Source organism: Salvia miltiorrhiza, chromosome 6 (assembly GCF_028751815.1).
Source record: "Salvia miltiorrhiza cultivar Shanhuang (shh) chromosome 6, IMPLAD_Smil_shh, whole genome shotgun sequence".
Lineage (NCBI taxonomy): Eukaryota > Viridiplantae > Streptophyta > Magnoliopsida > Lamiales > Lamiaceae > Salvia > Salvia miltiorrhiza.
Genome location: NC_080392.1, coordinates 505776 through 529020, shown reverse-complemented (window position 1 = coordinate 529020; position 23245 = coordinate 505776). Strand labels below are relative to the sequence as shown.

At 35.4% G+C, this 23245-nt stretch overlaps 5 protein-coding genes across 6 annotated transcripts; all 5 read left to right on the top strand.

The window, feature by feature from the left end:
- Positions 1-1871: 1871 nt before the first annotated feature.
- Positions 1872-4885, top strand: LOC130987610 (AP2-like ethylene-responsive transcription factor At1g16060). The gene is made up of 8 exons (XM_057911201.1): positions 1872-2082; positions 2712-2794; positions 2963-2971; positions 3096-3184; positions 3290-3363; positions 3465-3515; positions 3605-3681; positions 4195-4885. Exons 1-8 carry the CDS (start codon positions 1922-1924, stop codon positions 4704-4706), a joined length of 1056 nt encoding a protein of 351 aa, XP_057767184.1. The 5' UTR covers positions 1872-1921; the 3' UTR covers positions 4707-4885.
- Positions 4886-5995: 1110 nt separating this feature from the next.
- On the top strand, positions 5996-6373 carry LOC130990024 (protein PELPK1-like). The gene has a single exon (XM_057914227.1). It carries the CDS (start codon positions 5996-5998, stop codon positions 6371-6373), a length of 378 nt encoding a protein of 125 aa, XP_057770210.1.
- A 1861-nt stretch (positions 6374-8234) lies between these two features.
- LOC130990023 (protein PELPK1-like) lies at positions 8235-8549 on the top strand. Its single transcript, XM_057914226.1, has one exon. It carries the CDS (start codon positions 8235-8237, stop codon positions 8547-8549), a length of 315 nt encoding a protein of 104 aa, XP_057770209.1.
- A 2493-nt stretch (positions 8550-11042) lies between these two features.
- Positions 11043-14429, top strand: LOC130987608 (1-acyl-sn-glycerol-3-phosphate acyltransferase BAT2, chloroplastic). The gene is made up of 7 exons (XM_057911199.1): positions 11043-11281; positions 11443-11486; positions 12285-12357; positions 13010-13207; positions 13290-13696; positions 13850-13951; positions 14043-14429. The coding sequence occupies exons 1-7, from the start codon at positions 11209-11211 to the stop codon at positions 14256-14258; spliced, it is 1113 nt and encodes a 370-aa protein (XP_057767182.1). The 5' UTR covers positions 11043-11208; the 3' UTR covers positions 14259-14429.
- A 1115-nt stretch (positions 14430-15544) lies between these two features.
- Positions 15545-23071, top strand: LOC130987604 (probable cyclic nucleotide-gated ion channel 5). 2 transcript variants are annotated; one of them, XM_057911193.1, is made up of 9 exons: positions 15575-15728; positions 15868-15975; positions 17152-17234; positions 17533-18118; positions 18648-18860; positions 19574-19884; positions 21003-21114; positions 21918-22154; positions 22229-23071. In XM_057911193.1, the coding sequence occupies exons 3-9, from the start codon at positions 17176-17178 to the stop codon at positions 22922-22924; spliced, it is 2214 nt and encodes a 737-aa protein (XP_057767176.1). In that variant the 5' UTR covers positions 15575-15728; positions 15868-15975; positions 17152-17175; the 3' UTR covers positions 22925-23071. The 2 variants fall into 2 exon arrangements, with proteins under 2 accessions (XP_057767175.1, XP_057767176.1); XM_057911192.1 differs by lacking the exon at positions 15868-15975 and having other exon boundaries at positions 15545-15728.
- The last annotated feature ends 174 nt before the right edge of the window (positions 23072-23245 follow it).

The window sequence follows — 23245 nt, the reverse complement described above, 5'->3', positions numbered from 1 at the left end:
CAAAAATAAGTTCCTCTACCTCAACTTATTTTCCATAATCTTATATGCAATAATCATTTTATAAATATTATTCAACTACAAGTTGTTATCTTCATTATATACCATTTCAAGTTAATATCTTTTCAATTTTCTCTCTATAGTTAAAAACATTCTCTTCTTAGATTTAAAAATCAATTAGGGAAACACTTTAATAATTTATATGCTCTTGAAAAACTACATCTTATAAACTCTTAAATTTTTTTATAAATTATTAAAAAGTTTAAGCTCTTTAAAATAATCTTAGCCAAAAAAATCCACTAAATACCTCATTCCTTCACTAAAACTTCAACCTATGCTCATCGCCTTAGGCTTACTATCGAAGAATTGAAGCTAAACACCCCTTCTTCGAGCTTAGAAAGCAGGCTTCCACCAACGCAACCTGAAATCCAATTGGTTTTGATAGTTTCGGCCCAATCCAACACTTGATATTTCTCTGGCCCAAAAGTGGTGCCAGCCCGGCCCACAACTGAGCCCAGTGCTTCTTGACATAGTGGGTTTCAAATCCACATTAGTACTCACTTTTGAAATAAATACTACAAAGTATGTCATTTTAATAACAAATATTATGAAATAAATAAATAAAGTTATATAAGACGTTCTATAATTATCTAACTGTGAAATTGGAATATCCAAAGGATGGTAAAGTGTAAAAGGCAGCTAGGATCGATTTTGAGGATAATCTAAACTAAAATTTCAAAAAGCAGCTAATAAAACCAATTCTATTGATATTACCAACATTCCCCAATAACTATATTAATTTTGTCTTTCTTAAATATTTTTGTAGCATCCGTTTCTGTCTCTCTCACTTAAGCCTGGAACAAAATCACACTTAAACCTCTATTTTCGTCCAAAATTACTGTCGTATATGGCAGATTTATATGTATAGGCATGCACATATATTTAATTGAATAAATCTTGATCAACTATATAAAGGATTTTCCAAATGTTTTAAGATACTTTCAAAAGCTCGACGCCTTTCCGAATGTTTTCACGGGGTACAATTATCTTAAAATTAAAGCTGAGTTGGACATATCGGAATTGTCAGCGTCTAACGAGTGAAATGACCCTAGTTAGTCTTATATAGTTGCGGCACGCTGGCAATTCCGATGCCCAATTCATTTTTAACTGGAGGATAATTGTACCCTACGGGAACATTAAGAATGAATTTTCAATTGATAGATTAATTTACTAATTTTAAATATCGTAGGAAAAACTAAAAAAAATAATGAAAGTTTCTGAATTTACAGGTAACTGACACTTAATTAATTTTATAAGCTTATTTTAAATCCAGATTGAGCAGTTGATAGTATAAGTTTTAGCATAATGAATTATGTAATTTCATGCAATAATACGCACTCACGCAAATACCCACGCCATAATATTATATCCTAAATAACTGATTTATAATTAATTGTAAGTACGTAAATTCGTATCTATTACTGTCATCTCATATTTTGATACTCTTATTATGTCATCTCATATTTTTTTTTTTGACTTGTCATCTCATATTTTGTTTTAGTAATTAACTATTGAATGTAGCATCCAATGGAACATGATTTCAGTTACTAAAATACTGTCAGTTAACAAGTTAGTTGGAAATTATTTGGAGTGTACAAGTATTTAAGCAGACTAATTAACTGGATAATCCAGCTATAAAGAATTAATTAATTGTAGTTTATTTGCCGTTTTAGACGGCAATTTAAACCAATCAATCTGCCGGCTCTTAATTCTCTACGTTGCCAGCTCTCCAAATCCTTCCAATTTCCTCTCCAAAAATCCTCACTTCTTTAAAACCGTCTTCACTCCAACACTTCAAGTTTAACCATCTCCATTTTCTTCATATATACACCCATTATTATTATTATTATTTTCTGTAATTTTCATGGCCAAATTATCACTGCACCAGAATTCTAACAGCAACACTACTAGTTCAAATGTTGTCAATGGCGCCAATCCTGTCGCAATGAAGCCCAAACGCACGAGGAAAACTATTCCTCGAGACTCCCCTCCTAAGCGCAGCTCCATCTATCGGGGCGTAACGAGGTTCGTTTCTAAGCGAGTCAAGCCGAATACTAGCTGCAGGCTCGAGCTCGACTCATTTAAATATTTGGTTGTTCGAGCTCGATTCGAGCTTTTATTTTGTTGTTTGAGCTCTGCTTGTCACCCGTACTTAGCGAGCTCGGCTCGTGTGATACTCGATAATGTCGACGAGCTCGGTTCGTAAGATGTTCGTGTACATGATGTTTGAGCTCTGATTCGTTAAGATGTTCGTATATATGATGTTCGAGCTCGAATTCGTTAAAAATATAGGAAAAAACTTCTTAATTAATATGTTACTCGAGCTCGTCTCGTTTAAAGCTCGTGTACTAACTCGATTGAAGGTTTGTGAACATGTTTGCGAGCAATTGAATCTGAACATGTTTGCGAGCTTAATGAGCCGAGTGTTGTCAGGCTCGAGCTCAGCTCGTTTACTATCGAATCGAACTGCGAACGAGCTTTTTTATAGCCGAATCTCGAATAGCTTGTGAATAATTTTGTTCATTTGCAGCCCTAAATACAAGAGATTATATGCATGCACATTGTTGTGTTCATGGTTTTGATTCTAATATTTTTTTTATATATTTTTTTTATCAAGATTAATGCTGGCATGAATTTTTTGTTGCTTAATTTAGGCATCGTTGGACTGGTCGATATGAAGCACATTTGTGGGACAAAAATTGTTGGAACGAGTCGCAGAATAAGAAGGGAAGACAAGGTTAGCTTATTTTTCTAATTTCTTGATTATAGTTATTAAAACTATTTAATGATCATTATTGTTAACAAATTTTTGTATGTGATGATATTTGGTTTATTAAAACTAATTTCTTGATGCCCTTTTTCATGGTGCGGTGGTTTTCCGATGGAATCTTGATGGAAAATGCAGTCTATCTTGGTATGTTAAATAGTGTTATTGTTAGATTTAAGATTAATTAATTGGTGATTTTTTATTTTTATTTTTTTTGGGTTTAAGAAATGCATGCATTGATTAATTGATTTATTGTTGATTAATTAATTAGGTGCATATGATGATGAAGGGGCTGCTGCACGATCTTATGATTTGGCTGCACTTAAGTATTGGGGTCGAGATACGATTCTCAATTTTCCGGTTAATTAATTTCCCCTTAATTAATTCTTCACATACAAATAATTAGACCCTTTTTTTGTGCGTTATATATAGTTTTTTTTATAAGTATTTTGATGAATAATGTAGGTTTCGACATATGAGAAAGAGATAACAGAAATGGGGCGTCAATCAAAAGAAGAATACATTGGATCCTTGAGAAGGTTAGTGCATGTATATTTCGTCTATATTAATTAATATTGAAAATTAAAAAGTACAAGTGAATTTATATATAAATTAAATAATATTTTTCTTGAAATTACAGGAAAAGTAGTGGGTTTTCTAGGGGAGTCTCTAAGTATCGAGGAGTTGCCAGGTACTATATATATATTTGCATATACTTAATTAAATTAAAAGCCTCTTTAATTTGAAATATTAATAGATAATTTGTTGTGGTAATTTCAGACATCATCACAATGGAAGATGGGAAGCTCGAATTGGAAGAGTGTTTGGAAATAAGTACCTATATCTTGGAACTTATGGTATATATCAATCCAAACTCTCCTACTTAATTTATCACTTAACAAAGGAATAAAACAAGAATTGCAAATAGGTTTTTTCATGCATGCATTAACTTAGGGATGTCAATTCAGCCCGAAGTTGATGGGCTGGTCCGATTAACTCATCAATATTGAAGAGAATAACTGGAAGTGGTCGAAAAAAGAAAAATAAAAAATTTTATGACATCAATTTTCATGCTATTATTTTTTATCCCTTTCGATGATCAAAACCCAACAATACAAGTATTATTAGAAAGATAATGTCAAGAGTTTTCTAACAGTACCTTTGTATTGCCTATCGGAATTAAAACAATCAAGTTATTAACCAAGTGCGAACTTTCGACTCGGGTTAATTTTTTTTAATTATATATGTATTTTTTGATAAAAAAATAAATTTAATTAAAAATCAAAATTTAAGTATAGTTCGTTTATTTATGGGCAGATTATTTTGTTGTCTATGATCATTGTAATTGAATGTCCAACTACATCTTGTAGCTACACAAGAAGAGGCTGCAATAGCATACGACATGGCAGCCATAGAATACCGCGGGCTCAACGCCGTCACCAACTTCGATCTCAGTCGCTATATAAAATGGCTGAAACCTAGCACCGCCGCCGCGGCCGCCGCCTCGACCTCCACCAACCCCAACAGCGACATCACCGATGCCAACATCGGCTCATGCTCCTCCATCCACGACCGCGGCACCCTGCCGCCCCTCCACCAACCTCCCGACGCCGCCGCCGTATCCCGGCCGCGGCCCACGACGGCCACCTCCGCCCTCGGCCTCCTGTTGCAATCTTCCAAGTTCAAGGAACTGATGGAAATGAACATGGCGGCGGAGTGCCCTTCCACTCCGCCGCTGCAAAACGCCGTGGTTGAAGATGATCAAACGTTGTTTGAATCGAATGATTTCTGCAGCTACAATGAGGATATCTATGTGGATTTTAGCTCTATCATGCATCAGCCTATTCATTCACTGCTAAATGGAGAAGACTCGGAGCTATGATTTTTCGAGTTTGGTTTCGATTATGTATTTCAAATTATAATTTAATTTGTTTCAATTATATATTAATTCTTACTACTATTGCATGCCAATAGATGTAACGTGGTTTAGGATAGAGAAAGGGTTCTTAATTATATATTGTGAACATAAATTAATGTAATAAGTTTTAGCTATTTTAGCTGGTATTTTTCGTCTCAGTTCAATAAGTCATATTTTTTTATTTCGACATCTTATTTTAATAGGTTATCTTCTGAAATAAAAAAGTCAATACATAACAAATAACATCATATAACTCATTATTTATTCTATATCTCTCTTCTCATTTAGAAAAATATCTTCATTTTTTTCTCTTACTTTTTTTGACATATATTCTAAAAATTGATTTTGCTCTCCTATTTTACTATAAACTATTTATTTTTTAATATTCATTCTGAGGCCTTATGGCCTATTTTAGGGGTTCAACTCTAAATTTAAAAATTATTCTTAAATTATAATTCACCCTTTGACCCAATCTAAAAATATAGAAATAATATAATTATATTTATTTATGTTGTTCACTTAAAAAGTCGCATCAAATTTTTCGGCTAACTAAAATTGATGCGATCAAAGTTTGTCTGAAATTCGAGTGACAAATCATAGGCGAAAATATGAAAAGTAGTTTTAATTTAAGGTTGAAACAATGAGTTTCTAAACGAAAACAAAAAACAAAAACTAACTTCATATGCATGCATGCAATTTGGAATTAATGGATTATAGTTATATATATATATATATATATTAATATATATCTGAAATTCATGTATTTATACTATATAACCATTTACTTCCCACTTTTGTAATTAATATATCAATTGATCATTACTGTAGGACATCTTTTATTTATACACTAAAATAAAGTAAAACAATATTAAATCTATACCAAATATCAATGAGGTCATGTTTAAGTTTTTTTCCTTATATATGTAATCAATTCGATGATAATTTCCACGACTCTACTAGAAAAAATTACACGAAAACATAAAGCCAATAAATTAATCTATTAACTTATTAAAGAAATGACAAGACAATAAGCAATATTATATATAAACTAATCATATTCAACATGGCAGAGTTGGAAGTTGAACTAACTCGTTCAATCTTCCCACCAAGCAAACTTATATAGTTTTCTTGCTTTACCACGTCTCACCCCCACCCTCTATATAAGTGCATCCATCACTCTTCACTACAAACACACAATCTTGATCAATCAATACATCTCTCTTCCTCACAAAAATTCGGATCAAATTAAAACCATGGCGGTAAACCATAATCGTAGCTGTTCCTCGTTCTTAATCTTGCTCTTAATCGTCGCCTTTTCATCGATCATCGAGGCCCGCGACCTCCTCGAATCCCCGATTCCCCTACCGGAGATCCCAGTGTTGCCAAAGCCCGAGATTCCAACCATACCAAAGCCTATTATCCCAGAATTGCCAAAGCCCGTCATTCCAGAATTGCCAAAGCCCGAGATTCCAACTTTGCCAAAACCTGTTATTCCAGAAATGCCAAAGCTCGAGATTCCAACTCTACCAAAGCCCGAGATTCCGGTCGTGCCAAAGACAGAGATGCCAGAATTGCCCAAGTCCGAGCTTCCGAAGATTCCCACGTTGCCCGAAATGCCAAAATCACCTTGATTTGCATGCTATAAACAAGTTATTTCGGATTTGATGATGATTAATTATGTTGTTGTGGTGTTTATTTGTATCATGTTTTGTTTGTTGTGATATAGAGTAGGGTTTGTTTTCATTTATCACATATATATTATACGTGAGAGTATATTGTAATTCCATTTCTACGATGTGTATTGAATTTTGATTTCGCCTTTATATGTTACTACTTGCTTCTTAAATATGGTAATCGAGAGAAGCTAGGTTGAGAAAGAACAACATGATAGAGAATGTAGAGAGAATTGGTAATGTCTCTGATATATTTCTTTAGATTACAATGCACCCTTTTATAGTGTAAGGGTGAATCAAATGTCAAACTACAATCTCTTAAAATCAAATACAATCTCTTAAAATCAAAAGCTAAAGATTTTATCGTTTGAATTATTATTCATGATCTTTGAATAATAATCTTTGACTTATGCAGATGGTTATTTTCAACATTGCTTTCATTACGTTGGCCGCTGCTTCCTGCATTTATTTTCTCTAATTTGGCCAAGGAGAAGAAAGATTATAAGCAAGTTTATTTTCTCTAATTTGGCTATAAAGATTTAAGCCATCACGGTATAGTTTTTCTTAACTTATATAATAGACGCATAAAAATGGAAGGAATCTTGAATATATTATCGATTAACATCTGCAACAACTATGATTAGACTCGCCTTAAATTTATACCAAAACATAGAAAATCAAGAATATATTAATTTGAAAGCAAATCTTACATTCTTATTGATGATCACACATCAAACTCAAATAGTCCCCAAAGGCATATATTTCGAATATATATATCGCTCAATTAATAAAACAACTAATTATAAGATAGAATTCAAAGGAAGACGAAGAACTTATTTTATTTTATTTTATAAAAGTTCATTAATTAGTTCAAAAGTTGTAGTTTTATTGACAAACTAATCTAAAATTTCCTCAAGTTTGGCTGCATTTACTAAAAAATTATATATGAAACATGCTACCACCCACATCTTCCACTTGAACATGAATATATGTAACCAAACTCCAAAGTTATGAATGTAATACACTAATACTCATATAGGGATCCATCGAATGATGGAATAGTTTTGATATGCCAATAGATGCATCAAACGTATTAAAATAATAGACAACAACCAGAAAAAGAATGAAAGCAAAAAATTGAGATAGAAATAAATTAACAAAAATTATAACTTTTTTTTTCTTTAGATTTTTGAGGTGAGAAAATTAGTACCGACATTTTTGGGAACACTGCTGGACGTTGTGGCTCTCAATGTATTGACCGAGCTTGTGTCTTGCCTTGCACACACATTGTCTGCACAGACACACACATGAATTCGAGTATGTTGAATAAGAGATAAAAAATAAAAATAGAGAGAAAAAGATAGGAAGAAACTTGCCGAATTTGTTCTTACCATTTTGGGTGACGTTGGTCTGAGGCGATGGAACAGTGAGTGACCGTGGTGGAATATACGAGAGAACATTTAATAAATTGTATTGAGAGAGAACGTGGAAGAAAGAAAACATGGCGCTAAAATTAGTGTTAAATTATGCTTTTATATTTTTATATAATATATAGATTTTTTTTTAGGAAAATATAATATATAGGTTTAATCTCATTAAACGAAAATGACAAGACCATAAGTAATATAATTAACCACAATTAATATAGCAGTTAGAAGTTGAACTAACTTGCTAGATATTCCCACCAAGCAAAGCTACATATTTTCATGCTTCTTCACGTTTCACACCCCACCATCTATATAAACTGCATCCATCACTCATCACTTCAAACACAAACAAAATCTTCATCAATTAATACAAATCACATCAAATTAACACTATGGCGAATCGTAGCTGCCTTTCGTTATTAATCTTGCTCTTAATCGTCGCGTTCTCATCTATGATCGAGGCCCGAGGCCTCCTCGAATCCCCGATTCCCCTGCCGGAGATCCCGAAACTCGAGATTCCGGAATTTCCGAAGGTCGAGATTCCAGAGCTGCCGGCTTTGCCAGAATTGGAGTTTCCAGAATTGCCAAAATTGGAAATCCCAGTTCTGCCAAAGCCGGAGATGCCAGAATTGCCGAAACTCGAGATTCCGAATTTAGCTGAAATATTGCCTATTCCCACATTGCCCGAGCTACCGGAGTCGCCTTGATTCGGATGCTAAAACATGTTATTCGGAATGTGATGAGTTATGTTGTTATTATTGTCTATTTATATTATTGTTTCGTTTGAACGTGATTATTTATCATATATCATATGACATAAGTGAATGTAATTGCATTACTAGTTTGTGTGCTAAATATTAATTTGGCCTTTATACTTTTACATGCTTAATTTCTTTATATGTCGCACTTGCACACAGCTTCCTTCTTTTATATTCTTGATGTCCTTTTTCTTATGTTTGTTTTTTCAAAATGACTTATTTTCTTGATATTATCAAAAACCATATCATCGTTTGGGAGACTCTTTCCCTATCCTAAGCCACATCCATATATGAAATTAAATAAAAATATTAATATCTTTCATAAAAATTAGTCGTCTTCAATATGACGATCCAAAATGGAATTTAATGCATGCTTTAAATATAATTGAAAGTTAAAATAAAGGAAGTGGAATAAAAATATAACAATTTTTAGTACTACTTATTAAAATAAAAGTTTACAAGTTATCACAAAAAAAAAAAACCAACCAAAATGTATACAACAATATTTCATCAAATATAGTATCCATGGACATCACATCACCATACCAAATCGTTGAAAACGAACGACCAAAAACATAATCCTCAAAACTAGTATACTACTTTCAATCCCTACTTCCCACTTGTCACGCAACAAATCTATTTCATCTATCTATATATATATACATATATTGAAAAATAAATAGAAGAAAGAAAACAAAAAACAATAAAAATTCATCACAAACAATTTAACCAAAAATTGAAGCTAGCGAAAATGGTTGCACCGGGACACGAGAATGCTAAGAAAGTGCAAGGGGCGCCGCCGCCACCGGTGCAGGGGCGCCGCCCGGGGAAGGCGTTTGGCGTGGACGCCGGGCAGCCGGAGGGGGCTTACCAGGGCACGCCGCGGCACGATTCTGCCGTGCAGCACTCGACGGAGGTGCTCCACGGGCGGAAGAAGCTGCCCTTCTGCCCGGCGAGGGCGGCGGTCGGCGGCTTCGCGGTCGTGGCGTTGATCGGCTATTTGACCCTCTATTCTAACAAGAAGCCGGAGGCCTCCGCCCTCGACGTCGCCAAGGTCGCCTCCGGCACCGCCACCCCGAAGAACACCCGCCCCGGAAAGTAGACCAACCGTCGCCGCCGCCACCGCCGGCTGCGGCGAACTTGTGTTTGTTGCATGCATGTTGTTAATGTTACGTTAATAGAGAGTGACAAATTTAATTTTTGCTTTGTTTTATTTTTTGTCATTTTATTTTTAGTAAGTGTATCAAATTGTTTGGGTTGGTGCATAGGCGTGTATTGGTCAAATAGAAGAATGCTTAATACCTAAAGTAAAAAGTTTTAGATTCAAATGCATCGTAATTTTATCTTAAATTTTTTTTATTTAATACTCCTTCCGTCCCCAAAATAAGTTCCTCTTTGGGGACGGCACGAGTTTTAAGAAAAATGGTAAAGTGTATTGATAGTGGAAAAAAATATGTTATAATTAGTATTGGGAGTGATGAAAAGGTGAAAATGTGTTATAATTAGTATTGGAAGTTGTGAAAAAGTGAAAAGTAAGAATAAATAAAGTATTATTAGTGGTGGGGTAGTTGTCCAAAAATAGAAAGAAAGAAAGAGGAACTTATTTGGGGGACTTCCCAAAATGGAAAAAGAGGAACTTATTTCAGGGACGGAGGGAGTATTACTAATGTATCAGAAAAATAAGAAAATAATCCAACCTAACATTTTATAGGGGCCGCTATAATATTTAAGTTTAGCTATTAAAAAGTATACTAATTATGAAGGGAGTTGGACATTTTTTTACTACATGTTTGAAACGTGAAACATGTTTGTAAGTTATTTAGGTATAATGTCTTACTTCTATTATGACATTAAACAAAATATATTATATATTTATCTATGAATTATATAAAGATAAACCTAGTAGAGACACCATAATTATTCTCAATCTTATGTGTCGTAATATTTTTGTTTATAATTTTCTAAATCTTGACTTTACACCTTATTAAATTGGCACCTTCTAATTAAACAAAAAATTAATTGTATTGATGATAATAATAATATTTGAGATTATTGCTATAATCAAATCAAAGCTATATCTTTATTATATTTATTAAAATTCGCAGCTCTTATTTTTAACGCACATTTATCAAACAATATTTAATTGATTAATTTGAAATCTGTTGGTCTCTTTAGGTTTCCCTTAACTAGAAAATTATTTCGACTTTTATTTGTGGTGAAATTGATATTCAGATTTTCTTTTAAGGAAATCGATACTCCACCTAAAAATTCCGTATATTCACTCTACAAATGCTAAAATAAAATAAATATGGATTTAATTTCATATCCATTATCAACAAATTAAAAGTTTACTGGCACAATTATAAAATCGAAAATATGTGTAAAAAAAAAGTAATGCCTTTTCCTTTATTTATTTATTTAAGACAAATAATTAAGAATTGTAATTTTCCTATTGTGCGGTGAAGTTTGGAAGTTGCTTTGCTGCAAATCACAACTCTCGAAGCTAATCCCCAAATTGAAAAAGAGAAATTCATCCTCCTCCATTTCCAAGAGAAGATAGATTTGAGAAGATGTGATCATACCCAGCTCCACAAATTAATCTAAGCAAATGGAATTATCTATTCATTTTAGCCGTTCGAGTTTTCACTCTTCTTCGTTTTCGTATTCACACAACCATCCATGTGAGTTATCCAGTTCTCTCTCTCTACGTATACTTGTGTATATATGTGTAAGGATACGAATGTTGTGTGTGTGAGTGAGAGTCGGAGTTAATACATTAACGTTATGTTTTCGTGTTTTCTAGGCTTTCTAATTTTGTTTTGGGTGATTACTAATTTTGCAGCTAAGAAGGGTCGATCGGTTTCCGTTGGGGCTTGCAGTGGAATGGTAATTTAATCACTCAATTGTGTTCGTTTCAGTGTTTGTATTACTCTTTTCATGATGAAGGAAGAGAGATGAGTTTTTTTGCCATTGAAGTATGGTTGTGCGCTTCTGATGCTCCTATTTTTGCTTGTTGACTTGCTAACTATGCGTTTGTTTATGTTTTAATTAATCTAAAGTATGCTTTCTAAGAAACATGAACTTGGGTTTGATGAATTTGATGGAACATAATGCAAAGAGTTGTATTAACTGATATTACTGCGTTGGTTGTTTTCGACTTAGTTGCAATAGTACAAATTCTAAACTGAGTTAAACCCAAATAACTCATGTAGATGTAGCTATCATTTTGTTGACATTTTGCTTTAACTCAACATTCTTGCCCCTAGTTTTCATCTTGTGAAGTGACAAACTGAATTGAGTGAAGGCATGAATTATGTTAAAGTAATTACTGGTATTTGAATTGATGAATGCAAACTCCTCTTGAAAACCTTGCTATATGCGTGGGAGAACTTCCACACGATATGCCTTCTCATACGTCCACGTAGTTTAGAAAATAATCTAAAGAGGATTAGTAAGAATTATCTACATAATGTTTTACTTTCATGGTATACTAAAATCTAGCAAATATAAGCATTTCTTATTGAAGGAATGTATTTAGTGCTAATTTGTTCGTGTAAATGAGATTTTAGCCTGGTTTATCAGGTCTAGAGGATATCCTAGAGTGATTAGTGTTGCATCCTTGAACGTTTTTATGCCAATCCAACATCCAGTGACCATTCTGTTGGTGAATATTGATTTGAGCAGTTGGCTTCTCCTCATGGATTCCAGTTTGGCTGCGTTGCACTTAAACGGAAAGCTCAAAGATATTCAGAGACATGTGAGTGAACTTCTTTTATGCATCTAGAGTTAACTCTTGAATGGTTTTATTCAACTTGGTCTGTGTACTTAACTGTTGAGAGCAGACTTCATATGAGTTAGAATCGCACAATATGAAATGCCTTCTCAACAAATTTCACGTCAGAAATAGTATGGCTTTCTCCTTGTACATTTTTCTCATCTTCTCTGTTAGTTCCTTTATTTTCTTGCGGTTGGACGTTATTGCTTCCAAAACTGATCGCCCACATTTGTTCGAGATTTTGTCCTTTGCTTTATTATCTTGATCCAGTATGGGGGTGTTTACTTTTGGAGGATTAGCGTAGGTAGATAAAATAGTATAGGCTAATCCATTGTTTACTACTTTGGATTGTGAGGCCATTGACAACTTCCATTTTTCGAGTTGATTTTGCTTGATTCATATCCCATTGAAAGGGTAGGATTGGAGAAATCCTAGTAATGAGGATAAAAATACCCAATCATGAAAAGTAAATGCCCCCCAAAGAAAACTTGTCTAATGTTCTTTTTAGGCTAATTTTTGGAGGCATAACTTATTTTTGCTATATTGCTGCTGTGAAGTATCTGCTAGGCTATATGTGATTTGAAGTCTTAGTGCTATTAATTGCTCTTAATTGGTTTTCTTTTTGCTTATGTAGATGGCCGTCCACACGAAACAATATGTGGTTTAAGGGAAAACAATTATCCTTTCCAGAGATCTTTGTACCATGAAGAGGAGCTGCACAGAACATATAATGGTTGTGGACGTCGTAGAAGGAAAGAAGTTTTAAGAGACATAGTTGTTAGGTCTGAGCTTGCAGGTACCGGAACTGCTGGAGCTTCATATCCATCGTCAGGTATGCTTTTAGTCTAGTCTATTTCTATTTAAGATGCTAACATTCTTAGTTCCACCGCTCACTTTTCTGATCTTCATTGCAGAAATTTGGTTCAATTCAAAGTTTAGAGGAATTTGCTTCTATATTGTAACATCTCTTGCTGCCATCACTTTGTTCATGCCAATGGTTCTACAGCATCCATTTGTCCTCATGTTTGATCGATATCGCAGAAAAGCCCAGTATTTTATCGCTAAAGCCTGGGCTTCTTTGACAGTTGCTCCTTTCTTCAAGATTGAGTATGAGGGATTGGAAAATCTCCCTCAAACTGATACCCCCGCCATGTACGTGTCCAACCACCAAAGTTTTTTAGACATACATACTCTTCTGACCCTTGGGATAAGCTTTAAATTCATCAGCAAGACATCGATTTTTCTTTATCCGATTATTGGATGGGCCATGTTTCTGATGGGTGTCATTCCTTTAAAGCGCACAGACAGCAGAAGCCAATTGGTATGTGACCCTTCTCTTATTATTTATGTCATACTAAAGCAAGCATGTTGTTCAATTATAGTCCCAACTGGATAAACTAAGGAACATGAAATAGGTTCTTCCATCTAGTTGGGGGATTAGCATTGTATTAAATCGTTACAATTTTTTATGTAGGAATGCCTTAAGCAGTGCATGTCCCTGATCAAGAAGGGCGCATCAGTCTTTTTCTTCCCAGAGGGCACTCGGAGTAAAGATGGAAAATTGGGTACTTTTAAGGTATGGCTTTTTTGCATCTTAAATACTCCCTCTGTCCCCTAAATTATTCAGTAATTTACTTACTCTTAATCGATGGTTCATTAATTTGTAGAAAGGTGCGTTTACTATTGCTGCGAAGACTGGGGTACCTGTTGTTCCGATTACTCTGATTGGAACAGGCAAAATCATGCCTCCTGGAATGGAACGAGAACTGAATCCAGGATCTGTGAAAGTTATCGTTCATCCATATATAGTAGGAAATAATCCGGATGAACTCTGCAACGAGGCTAGAAATATTATTGCTCAGGAACTTATTCGTCAAGGCTAGGTGACCATATCACATTTTTGTTTCTCTCCCTAGAAATTAAGATTTTGAGGAGCAGTGAGATAGTATGAGATGAGAGTTTTTGCTCATCCGCGGTGTTTGCCCTGTTCCGGTGTATCTACTGGTATTAGCCTGAGCAGCAATAAAGCAATAAGTTTAGTTTGTGTTTGATAATCTTTCTTAGCTTTTGTGAAATCATCTAACGGGCTAGAGTCGTGAAATGAAATTATCCAAGTAATACGTACGTTTGTTACAAACGTATTACTTGGATTTTTCATTTCACTAGATTTTATATCTGGTTACTCAACATTTCCAGCGTCGAGGCGGTGGCGCTAGCAGGTGGCGGTTTCAGGTGGTGGTTTTGGGGGAGGTGATGGCTCCTTTTTTTCATTAATCTTTAATCTATTTCATTTTTTGGTTAGTTTGTTGATAAAATTATACCTAAATGCCAATGACAGTTTGTTAATGAATCTGTTTAAGAAATACAATTAGGAAATAGTTTAATTGCTCTTTCTTAATGATTGTTGTGATATGAATCATATGATTATGTGTGTATTAATAAAGTAACAAGCTCAAATAGTATGAATATGTGATGGTAGTATGTATATATCTATAAGTGATTGCTTTTGCAGGAATGCAAGTAAATTATACTTAAAAAAAATGTTTCGTATATTATAAACTAAAATTTATCAAGAATGGCTAAAGATTTTATTTCTCCATATGTTGAATGAGAAAGCCACTATTTATCAATAAAATAAATTTTAGTCAATACTAGTATTGTAATACCGTTTGATAGTTTACATTACCCTACTCGAACCCATCATATCGTAGTAATTTGATTTATAACAATTAATAACGTGAAATATGATTGTCGTTTTATATGAAATAGAACATTGAATAAATTGAAAATAAAATAATTATATTTCATTTCGAATCTGTCATTCTATGAAAAGCACGACTCCAATATTATCATATCGTGTTATTTATTTTTCACTTTTTTATAATTAAAATTGTTGCAACACTAAACGACTTGTATCCGTTACCGTTATGTAACATAACCGTTTTGGCCGTCTAGTCACTAGTGCAAGATTTCTGTCATCCGTTAATAACTCCGTTAAAAGTGTGGAGAGTATCGACTTGATGAGAAAACCAATTAAAAATGGTTGCCAGAAATGCCCAAAATAATGCGTATTTTACTATTTTCTGACTAAATCCGTAAAAATCCTTTCCAATTAATTAAAAAAAAAAAAAAAATCCGTGTCAGAATTAAAAAGAAAAAAGATTAAATGAGAAGAGGGAAAAATACAAGGACGTATGCGTCATTTTCCAAATTGTGCTCCCCCACTTCCTGCATTACTTCCTTGGATAAATTTTGACTTCACCTCTGGAATCTCTCTCTCCTCTCTCTCTCTCTCTCTCTCATGTTGCTGGAAGAAACGCGAATTGATGGCGTGATATATGTGGAATTTTGCTGTAAGTCTCTCTGTTTGATCTGGTTTAGCTGTACTCAGGCATCTGAGCTCAGTATCTCTTTTCTTTGATTACCTGTGATTTACTTTACTTCTCTCTCTCTCTGGTGATGGATTATGTTGTTTGATTCTATGGTGATTAGTTGCAGTTGTGTTCTGCAATATCCTGAAGTTTTGAATTAGGAATGATTGCAGAGCTGACTTTATGCTGAAGATGGATTTACAGCTGTAGTCGATTTATCATTTTTGGGGTATGATGACGAAGCAGTTCAATTTGTATTAAAGGATTAATTTAAACGCTAATTGCGAGAATTTGTGCGACACTGAAGGTTAAGGTACTTAATATACAGAGGGAAAAGCATCGAACAAGTGAGGAAAATTGGCTTTGGTGAAATTGATGTCCTTAGAAAGATGGATTCTCTTGACCTAGAGTTATTGTTATCTTAGTTCAATTGAAAATTATAGATTTCAGGAGTGTTTCTATGTAGGAAACTTCGAGAATGTTTTCATATATTTGGGAAGTGGAGTATTCTGGGAAATCGAATTTAAGATATGAATTTTGAGATGGATCTTTGTGTCTAGTAGGGACTTGTTTTAGGTAGACTTGTGGTGGTGGAATATGGAGTGACTTTTATAGTTTGGACTTGCTTGCGTGAACTGATTTAGAAGATCTTGTTAAGCCTCTGGTCTTTGTATCTCTTTGATTTAATTTAGGATTTGGGAAGTTATGGAATTGATGACGGAATAGTATTGCATTGTTACATGCTTGGACTTCAGTTTGATATAGTGAATTGCATTAGGAGTCTTTTACTTTCATACTGAGCTACTCTGTTTAAATTTCTGGAGTAAACAAATCCGATAACAACTTTGATGATCTGTTGTGATATGAGTGTGGAGAAAAACCTTCTTACGCGGAATTGAACACGTCGACATTTCCAAATATCTAGAAAGATAAGAAGTTAGTGCAGATGAATAAGTTATTTTCCCATGCATGAGTTGGTTTTTTTCCTAGCCATGTTACTAGACATATTTCTTATCAGTTTCATGTGCAAATATCAATTTCCTTGGGAGGGTATCTTCCTCTTGTTGACTGATCATGACTTATTATTTCCCAAAGAAAACCTTTTGATATGCTCGGAGATGCATGTTAATCCTGCTTGATTTGCCTATTTGGGAGTGTTTCAGGCTGTGATCCGAATATTGCCAAGGCTGTGCACGTCTTGTATGATAAATGTACATGCTATTTGATTAATTTAAAGAAAAGATATGAGTTAGAGCTTATGCTTGTGATACTGCTTGCCTTGTCCAGTGTGATTGCCTAAAATGTGGGGAAACGAGAAAAGCAATTCATTCCTATAGCACATCAGAGATTTTTAGTGTGTTAACACCTTCTTCAGACTGCTTACATCTCTCTATTTTGCTTGCAGTAAAATTTCATTTAATCATACAAAATGTTTGATTGTGGTCCAAAGACTCAATACATCACTGGGCAGCGGGACAAGTTTGTAAGGTATCCTTTTCATTTGCTTATATAATTCTTAAATTGTAGAGTTCTTTAATTTGTTGGCTTCACTGAGGTTAGACTGCTTATACTAAAGATGTGTGCCTGAGAAAGTGAATTTAAGTAACTATAAAGTCTATAATCTGTAAATTTCCTGCAATATTGGACACTTGTTCGATCATGACTGTACAATAATAACTACATGTTCTCATCGATGCACTTGGGACAAAGTACTAGGTGCTGTTTCACTGTCTTTCATTAGGAAAGTGTTTATGAAAGTTTTTTCTTTCTTCTTTTTTGTTATTAGATTGGATGACTTGGATTCCAGACTCTCATCCCCATCTACTTCAGTTGCTACAAACAAATGTGGCTTGAGTATCGAGGGTTTGGGCCGTGGTAATCATAGAAATCCTGCTCCATCAAAATCCTTTAAGAGAGGAATGAAGAAAGGATCTCAAGGTCTAAAATCTATTGGTCGGTCCCTTGGTTTTGGTGTCTCGCGAGCAGTTTTCCCGGAGGACCTCAAGGTGTCAGAGAAGAGGATTTTTGACCCCCAAGACAAACTCCTTACCCTTTGGAACAAGCTTTTTGTGATGTCATGTATTCTGGGAGTGTCTGTTGATCCTCTGTTTTTCTTTCTTCCAGTTTTTAATAAATCATCAAATTGCCTGGATATAGATAGAAAATTGGCCATCACGGCTACAACACTGCGCACAATTGTTGATGCTTTCTATCTTATTCACATGGTTCTCCAATTCCGGACTGCTTATATAGCCCCATCATCCCGTGTGTTTGGACGAGGTGAACTTGTAATTGATCCTGGACAGATTGCTAAGCGGTACTTGAAGTGCTATTTCATCATTGATTTCCTTGCAGTGCTTCCCCTCCCACAGGTTCGAGAAATTGCATTCTTATTTGTCTTTTGAATTGTATTCTACCTTATCTTTGGTCTTCATCCTTCCCTAAAACATAAAATGGCTTTTTATTTACTGATCAGTTGGTGGAATTTCGAACAATCAGATTGATGTCTCCTCTCTAATTAGATTCAGGATAGCTATAATCTATACCAGAACAGAAATACTTTTGAAATGTAATATTCCAAGAAGTGCTTCCAATATGGGGTGATTAATTAAGAATATTTTCTTCTGTGTCTCTTGGTTTATTTCTCCTTTCAATTTTCCTAGACTTTTTCAGCAAGACATCTTGTAGTTAGATGCATCAACTATGTAGGCTGGCTGTAGCTTTTGTAGCCATGGAATCAGGGGATATATAATATCTGTATACTTGCATGCTTTATAGTGTCCGAGCTTTTAATTTTCTTATTTGTAATAACTATATCTATTTCAATGGTTCTATATTGCAGTTGTTCCTTAGCATTTTTGTTTTTGTGTTGCTAAACATCTTTTTCTTGGATATTTGCAGATTGTTGTCTGGAGATTTCTGCAGAGGTCAAATGGATCAGATGTACTGGCTACAAAGCAAGCATTATTTTTCATCATTTTGCTCCAATATATTCCTAGATTCACCCGAATTATGCCACTTACTTCAGAATTAAAAAGAACTTCTGGTGTCTTTGCTGAAACTGCATGGGCTGGTGCAGTGTCCTACTTGCTGCTGTACATGCTTGCCAGTCATGTAAGAATCCTTTTGACCTGTTGTATGGCATCTTATTCCACTGTTTGGCGTGATCGGTTTTATAATTCCTGAGTCATGCTTGCAGTAAATACAATGTTACAATCTCCAAAAAATCCGTATTAGACATCCGGACCTTCCAACTTTGCATTAGGATCAGTGACTACTTAAGCATGAAACTTTAGGCTGGTTATCACAGCCTATCATCCACAAACATTTTTAGTCTCCCCATGCAATTTGATGTTCATAAGCTGCCAGTGCATATAATTGTCTCATCCTTGTTACCTATCAGCAGGGTGCCCACTTGAGTGTGGATCCAATCCAACCAGAACAAGGCATAATTCTGAATATTTTTTGGGAGAACTCCAATTCTGTTGCATCATAATACATTTAATTCTTCTTGATCAATTGTTACGATGTTTTTTTTACATGCATCTGTTTAATCTCAATATCATCCGTGGACAGTGAAAATCTGCTGGTACATTTGAAGTAGATTGTCAGGAATTTCTGCTCTTAGCATTTGCTACATGCCCAGCTGCTGGATACCCTTTGGTGTTATCTGTACTGTACCATAGTGATACCAACAAGTCTGCTATTCTCCTATGAAATTAACTGAATACAGCCCAATCATGCTTTGCTGGTCTATACAATATAATAGATGCTGCTTTTTCATGGAAACAATAATAAGGGAACATATTCTGTCTGTTTCTTTGCAGATAGTTGGGGCTTTCTGGTACTTGTTATCTGTGGAGCGCAATGACACATGCTGGCAAAAAGCTTGTAAACATAATGGAAACAGCTGTACCACCGATTTCTTATATTGTGGAAATCAATATATGGTTAATTATGATATCTGGAGCAACATTAGTGAAGGAGTTTTAACCTCAGCGTGCCCTGTGGGCGATATAGACAATCCACCATTTGATTTTGGAATTTTCAGGCAAGCTTTGGAATCTGGGATAGTTTCATCAAAAAATTTCTTGTCAAAATATTGTTACTGTTTATGGTGGGGGCTGCAGAATCTGAGGTAAACAAACTTCTTCCTCAGGTCACCTGATCATATGTGAATGGTATAATCCATAACCTTCAAGTACACATCAGATTTATGTTGCCACATCTTTTTTGCATTTTAACCCTTGATTTAAGTTTTTTCAGTCATTGCCATTTCTCTCCTAGCGTTGATGAATCTCTCTGTGTGTATGGTTTAAATATGGTGGAAGAACTGTGATGACCTTATTTTCCTGTGAAACTGGAGACCGATATGGTTTACCAATCAACATTGGACGGCCTTATTTATCAAAACTGATGTGATCTAGATGAAGCTCGTTTCAGTATTGTTTGCTTAAGGAAATGATTCCAAATTTTGTCAAATTGCAATATTTGTTGTGGCATCAAAGATATGATGCATAGGCTTGGTGTTTGGTTATATCCCAATGTTCATGTCCACGCCCTTGGCATGGACTTGTAGATGTTGAGTCCCTAATTCATACATAACCTTTCTCATGCAGTTTTATCCTTTAAAGTTTCTTCTGCACCTCCTAATGTGGATGATATTTGTATTGTGTTATTTTTCTTGCTGGTCTTTGGCAATGTTTTCCCTTATTTTGAAGTTCACCAGTTCTTTCTTCTTTTTTATTTTTTATTTTATATTTTATTTTTCTTAAATATGTAAATCAGAAGGGTTCCTTCAAGTTTCTTAATGCTGTCTATTGTAAACCTTTCTCATTATCTTTTTCAGAAATTTAAAGGATTACAGAATGATCTTACATAAGAGCTTGCCATGTCAAACTTAATGGTTAAAGGAATGTTCAGAGTTGAAATGGTTTAAGCAAATAGTATCTCCCTACTACCATTCAGATTATTGTTGTGTCGTGGGCCACCATTATTGCTATACCTATGTTGATCAGATTTGGAGCATCTCGATTAGGCCTTGGCAATAACAATTTGGCTTTACCAAATAAAAGTTTTCGTACTCCTTTTGCCTGCTATTTTCTCCAATACCTGGTTGAAGTTTTCTGTCTACACCCTGTGCATGTACTGGTCATTGTATATCATGGGTTATTGAAATCTTGATAATATGGTCAGATGTTCCTCAGATATGGTATTTTGTTCATTTAAAGATACGATTCTTCGTCTTATCCACAGTACTCTTGGACAAGGACTACAAACCAGCACTTACCCTGGAGAGTCTATATTCAGCATTGCACTAGCCATCTTGGGACTCATTCTTTTTGCACTCTTGATTGGGAATATGCAGGTAAATGGTGTTATGTAGCAAATAAGCATCTTCCTCACCCTCTTTTGATGAGACAATGTGGTTCTTCCCCTCAGTGTTGAGTGGAATAACACATATTAAGTTCAGGACATTCCCGAGTCCTTGAAAGGGGCACATGAAGTTCTTGACATTCTATGGCATACAAAAATAAAGAATGGAAAACTATAAAATAGATTTATACACCAGGAGTGAAAAATGGGACATATACGTGCACACTGAGGGATGTACGTCTTGGAGAGAAATAGTATTTTTGGGTTAAACTGGTCTAAAACTATAACATTATCAAGCTTAGCAAGATCGGAATATAATATTGATGTTTGCCTTTTAAGTTCTATTTTTCTGCTCCTGCATTCCTGCACACACACACACACACACACACATATAAATATGTGTTGTGTGTGTTTGTGTGTGTGATATACAATATGTGTCATGTGGCATGCTATGTATGAATATATGCATGAGAAATCATACGATCTCCACGTTCATGGGAGCCTTCTTTTGGTACTTGTCATCATTGGAGAAAAGAATATATGTACTTCAAACAGTTCCTTATTGTATATTCTTGAAATTGAGACTCAGTGAAGTCCAGCAACACAGCAAGTTACATCAGAAAATTTTCATCAATGAATTGAATTCACATCTGTGGTATAGTATTGGCCCAAATACAGTATATTTTTTTTGAATTTTATGATCTTTTTTTTATAGGATGAATTTTGTGATCCTTATAGTGCAAATCTTTGATATTTAAGTGCCTCAACTTTTTAGTTGCTTTGCTCTTCCCACAGACATACCTTCAGTCCCTCACCATTCGCCTTGAAGAGATGAGAGTTAAAAGGCGTGACTCTGAGCAATGGATGCATCATCGCTTGCTCCCACCAGACCTCAGGGAGCGGGTCAGACGCTACGATCAATACAAGTGGTTGGAAACACGGGGTGTGGACGAGCAAAGTTTGGTTGAGAGTTTACCAAAAGATCTTAGAAGAGACATAAAACGTCATCTTTGTCTGGCATTAGTCAAGAGGGTAAACTCTTTGTTCAGAGTTGCTTCTAAATGCCTTAAAATTCTGTAGCCATAAATCTTGCCTCAATTTCACAGGTCCCACTCTTCGAGAATATGGATGAGAGATTGCTTGATGCCATCTGTGAGCGGCTGAAACCTTGTTTATACACCGAAAGTACTTACATCGTCCGCGAGGGGGATCCTGTCGACGAGATGATATTTCTCATACGCGGCCGCCTCGAGAGTGTAACCACCGACGGTGGAAGAAGCGGGTTTTTCAACCGTAGTTTACTCAAAGAAGGAGACTTTTGCGGCGAGGAGCTTCTCACGTGGGCGCTAGATCCAAAGTCCGGTTCCAACCTGCCGTCCTCCACTAGGACCGTGAGGGCGCTGACCGAAGTGGAAGCTTTCGCCCTGACAGCCGACGAGCTGAAATTCGTTGCCAGCCAGTTCAGACGGCTCCACAGCAGACAGGTCCAGCACACATTCCGTTTCTACTCGCAGCAGTGGCGCACCTGGGCCGCCTGCTTCATTCAGGCAGCGTGGCGACGCTACTCCAAGAGGAAACTCCTCGAGCTGCAGAGGAAGAAGGAAGAGGAGGAGGCGGAATTAGCCGGGGCGAGCAGCAACGCCGGCAGCGGCTCGTACAGCATCGGTGCTACTTTCTTGGCTTCCAAGTTCGCTGCAAACGCGCTGCGCGGGGTCCACAGAAATAGGAACCTCAAGAGCGCCCGGGAGCTGGTCAAGCTACAGAAGCCACCGGAGCCTGATTTTACTGCCGATGCAGATTAGGTGTAATTTTCTAACTCAGTTTTTCTTTTTCCTTTTTTTTCCTTTTTCGGACTCCTACAGCAATATTAGGGAGCTCCTAAGTGTGTATTTGTACAATACTTCAGTGTTTTACTGCGATTGTGAGATGACAGAATTATGTTACATCAACCATAATCTCTGCTCCCAAATCTTTTTAAGGAATGTGTAAAAATTATCAGTTATGTATAGTAAACTGGTGCATGAATTATTTATTTATGAAAAACAACTATGATGAAACTGCATTTTTGTATAATTATTTTATATACTGTGTTTGACGAAGGTTTTCATTGCAGTTTTTACAGC

Coding starts and splice junctions, on each gene's coding strand:
- LOC130987610 (XM_057911201.1), top strand. CDS start 1,922: ATGGCCAAATTATCACTGCACCAGAATTCTAACAGCAACACTACTAGT. Junction 3,185..3,289: donor ATACGATTCTCAATTTTCCG/GTTAATTAATTT, acceptor TGAATAATGTAG/GTTTCGACATATGAGAAAGA. Junction 3,364..3,464: donor TACATTGGATCCTTGAGAAG/GTTAGTGCATGT, acceptor TTGAAATTACAG/GAAAAGTAGTGGGTTTTCTA.
- LOC130990024 (XM_057914227.1), top strand. CDS start 5,996: ATGGCGGTAAACCATAATCGTAGCTGTTCCTCGTTCTTAATCTTGCTC.
- LOC130990023 (XM_057914226.1), top strand. CDS start 8,235: ATGGCGAATCGTAGCTGCCTTTCGTTATTAATCTTGCTCTTAATCGTC.
- LOC130987608 (XM_057911199.1), top strand. CDS start 11,209: ATGGAATTATCTATTCATTTTAGCCGTTCGAGTTTTCACTCTTCTTCG. Junction 11,487..12,284: donor TTGGGGCTTGCAGTGGAATG/GTAATTTAATCA, acceptor TGATTTGAGCAG/TTGGCTTCTCCTCATGGATT. Junction 13,208..13,289: donor AGCTTCATATCCATCGTCAG/GTATGCTTTTAG, acceptor TCTTCATTGCAG/AAATTTGGTTCAATTCAAAG.
- LOC130987604 (XM_057911192.1), top strand. CDS start 17,176: ATGTTTGATTGTGGTCCAAAGACTCAATACATCACTGGGCAGCGGGAC. Junction 18,861..19,573: donor TGTACATGCTTGCCAGTCAT/GTAAGAATCCTT, acceptor GTTTCTTTGCAG/ATAGTTGGGGCTTTCTGGTA. Junction 21,115..21,917: donor TCTTGATTGGGAATATGCAG/GTAAATGGTGTT, acceptor CTCTTCCCACAG/ACATACCTTCAGTCCCTCAC.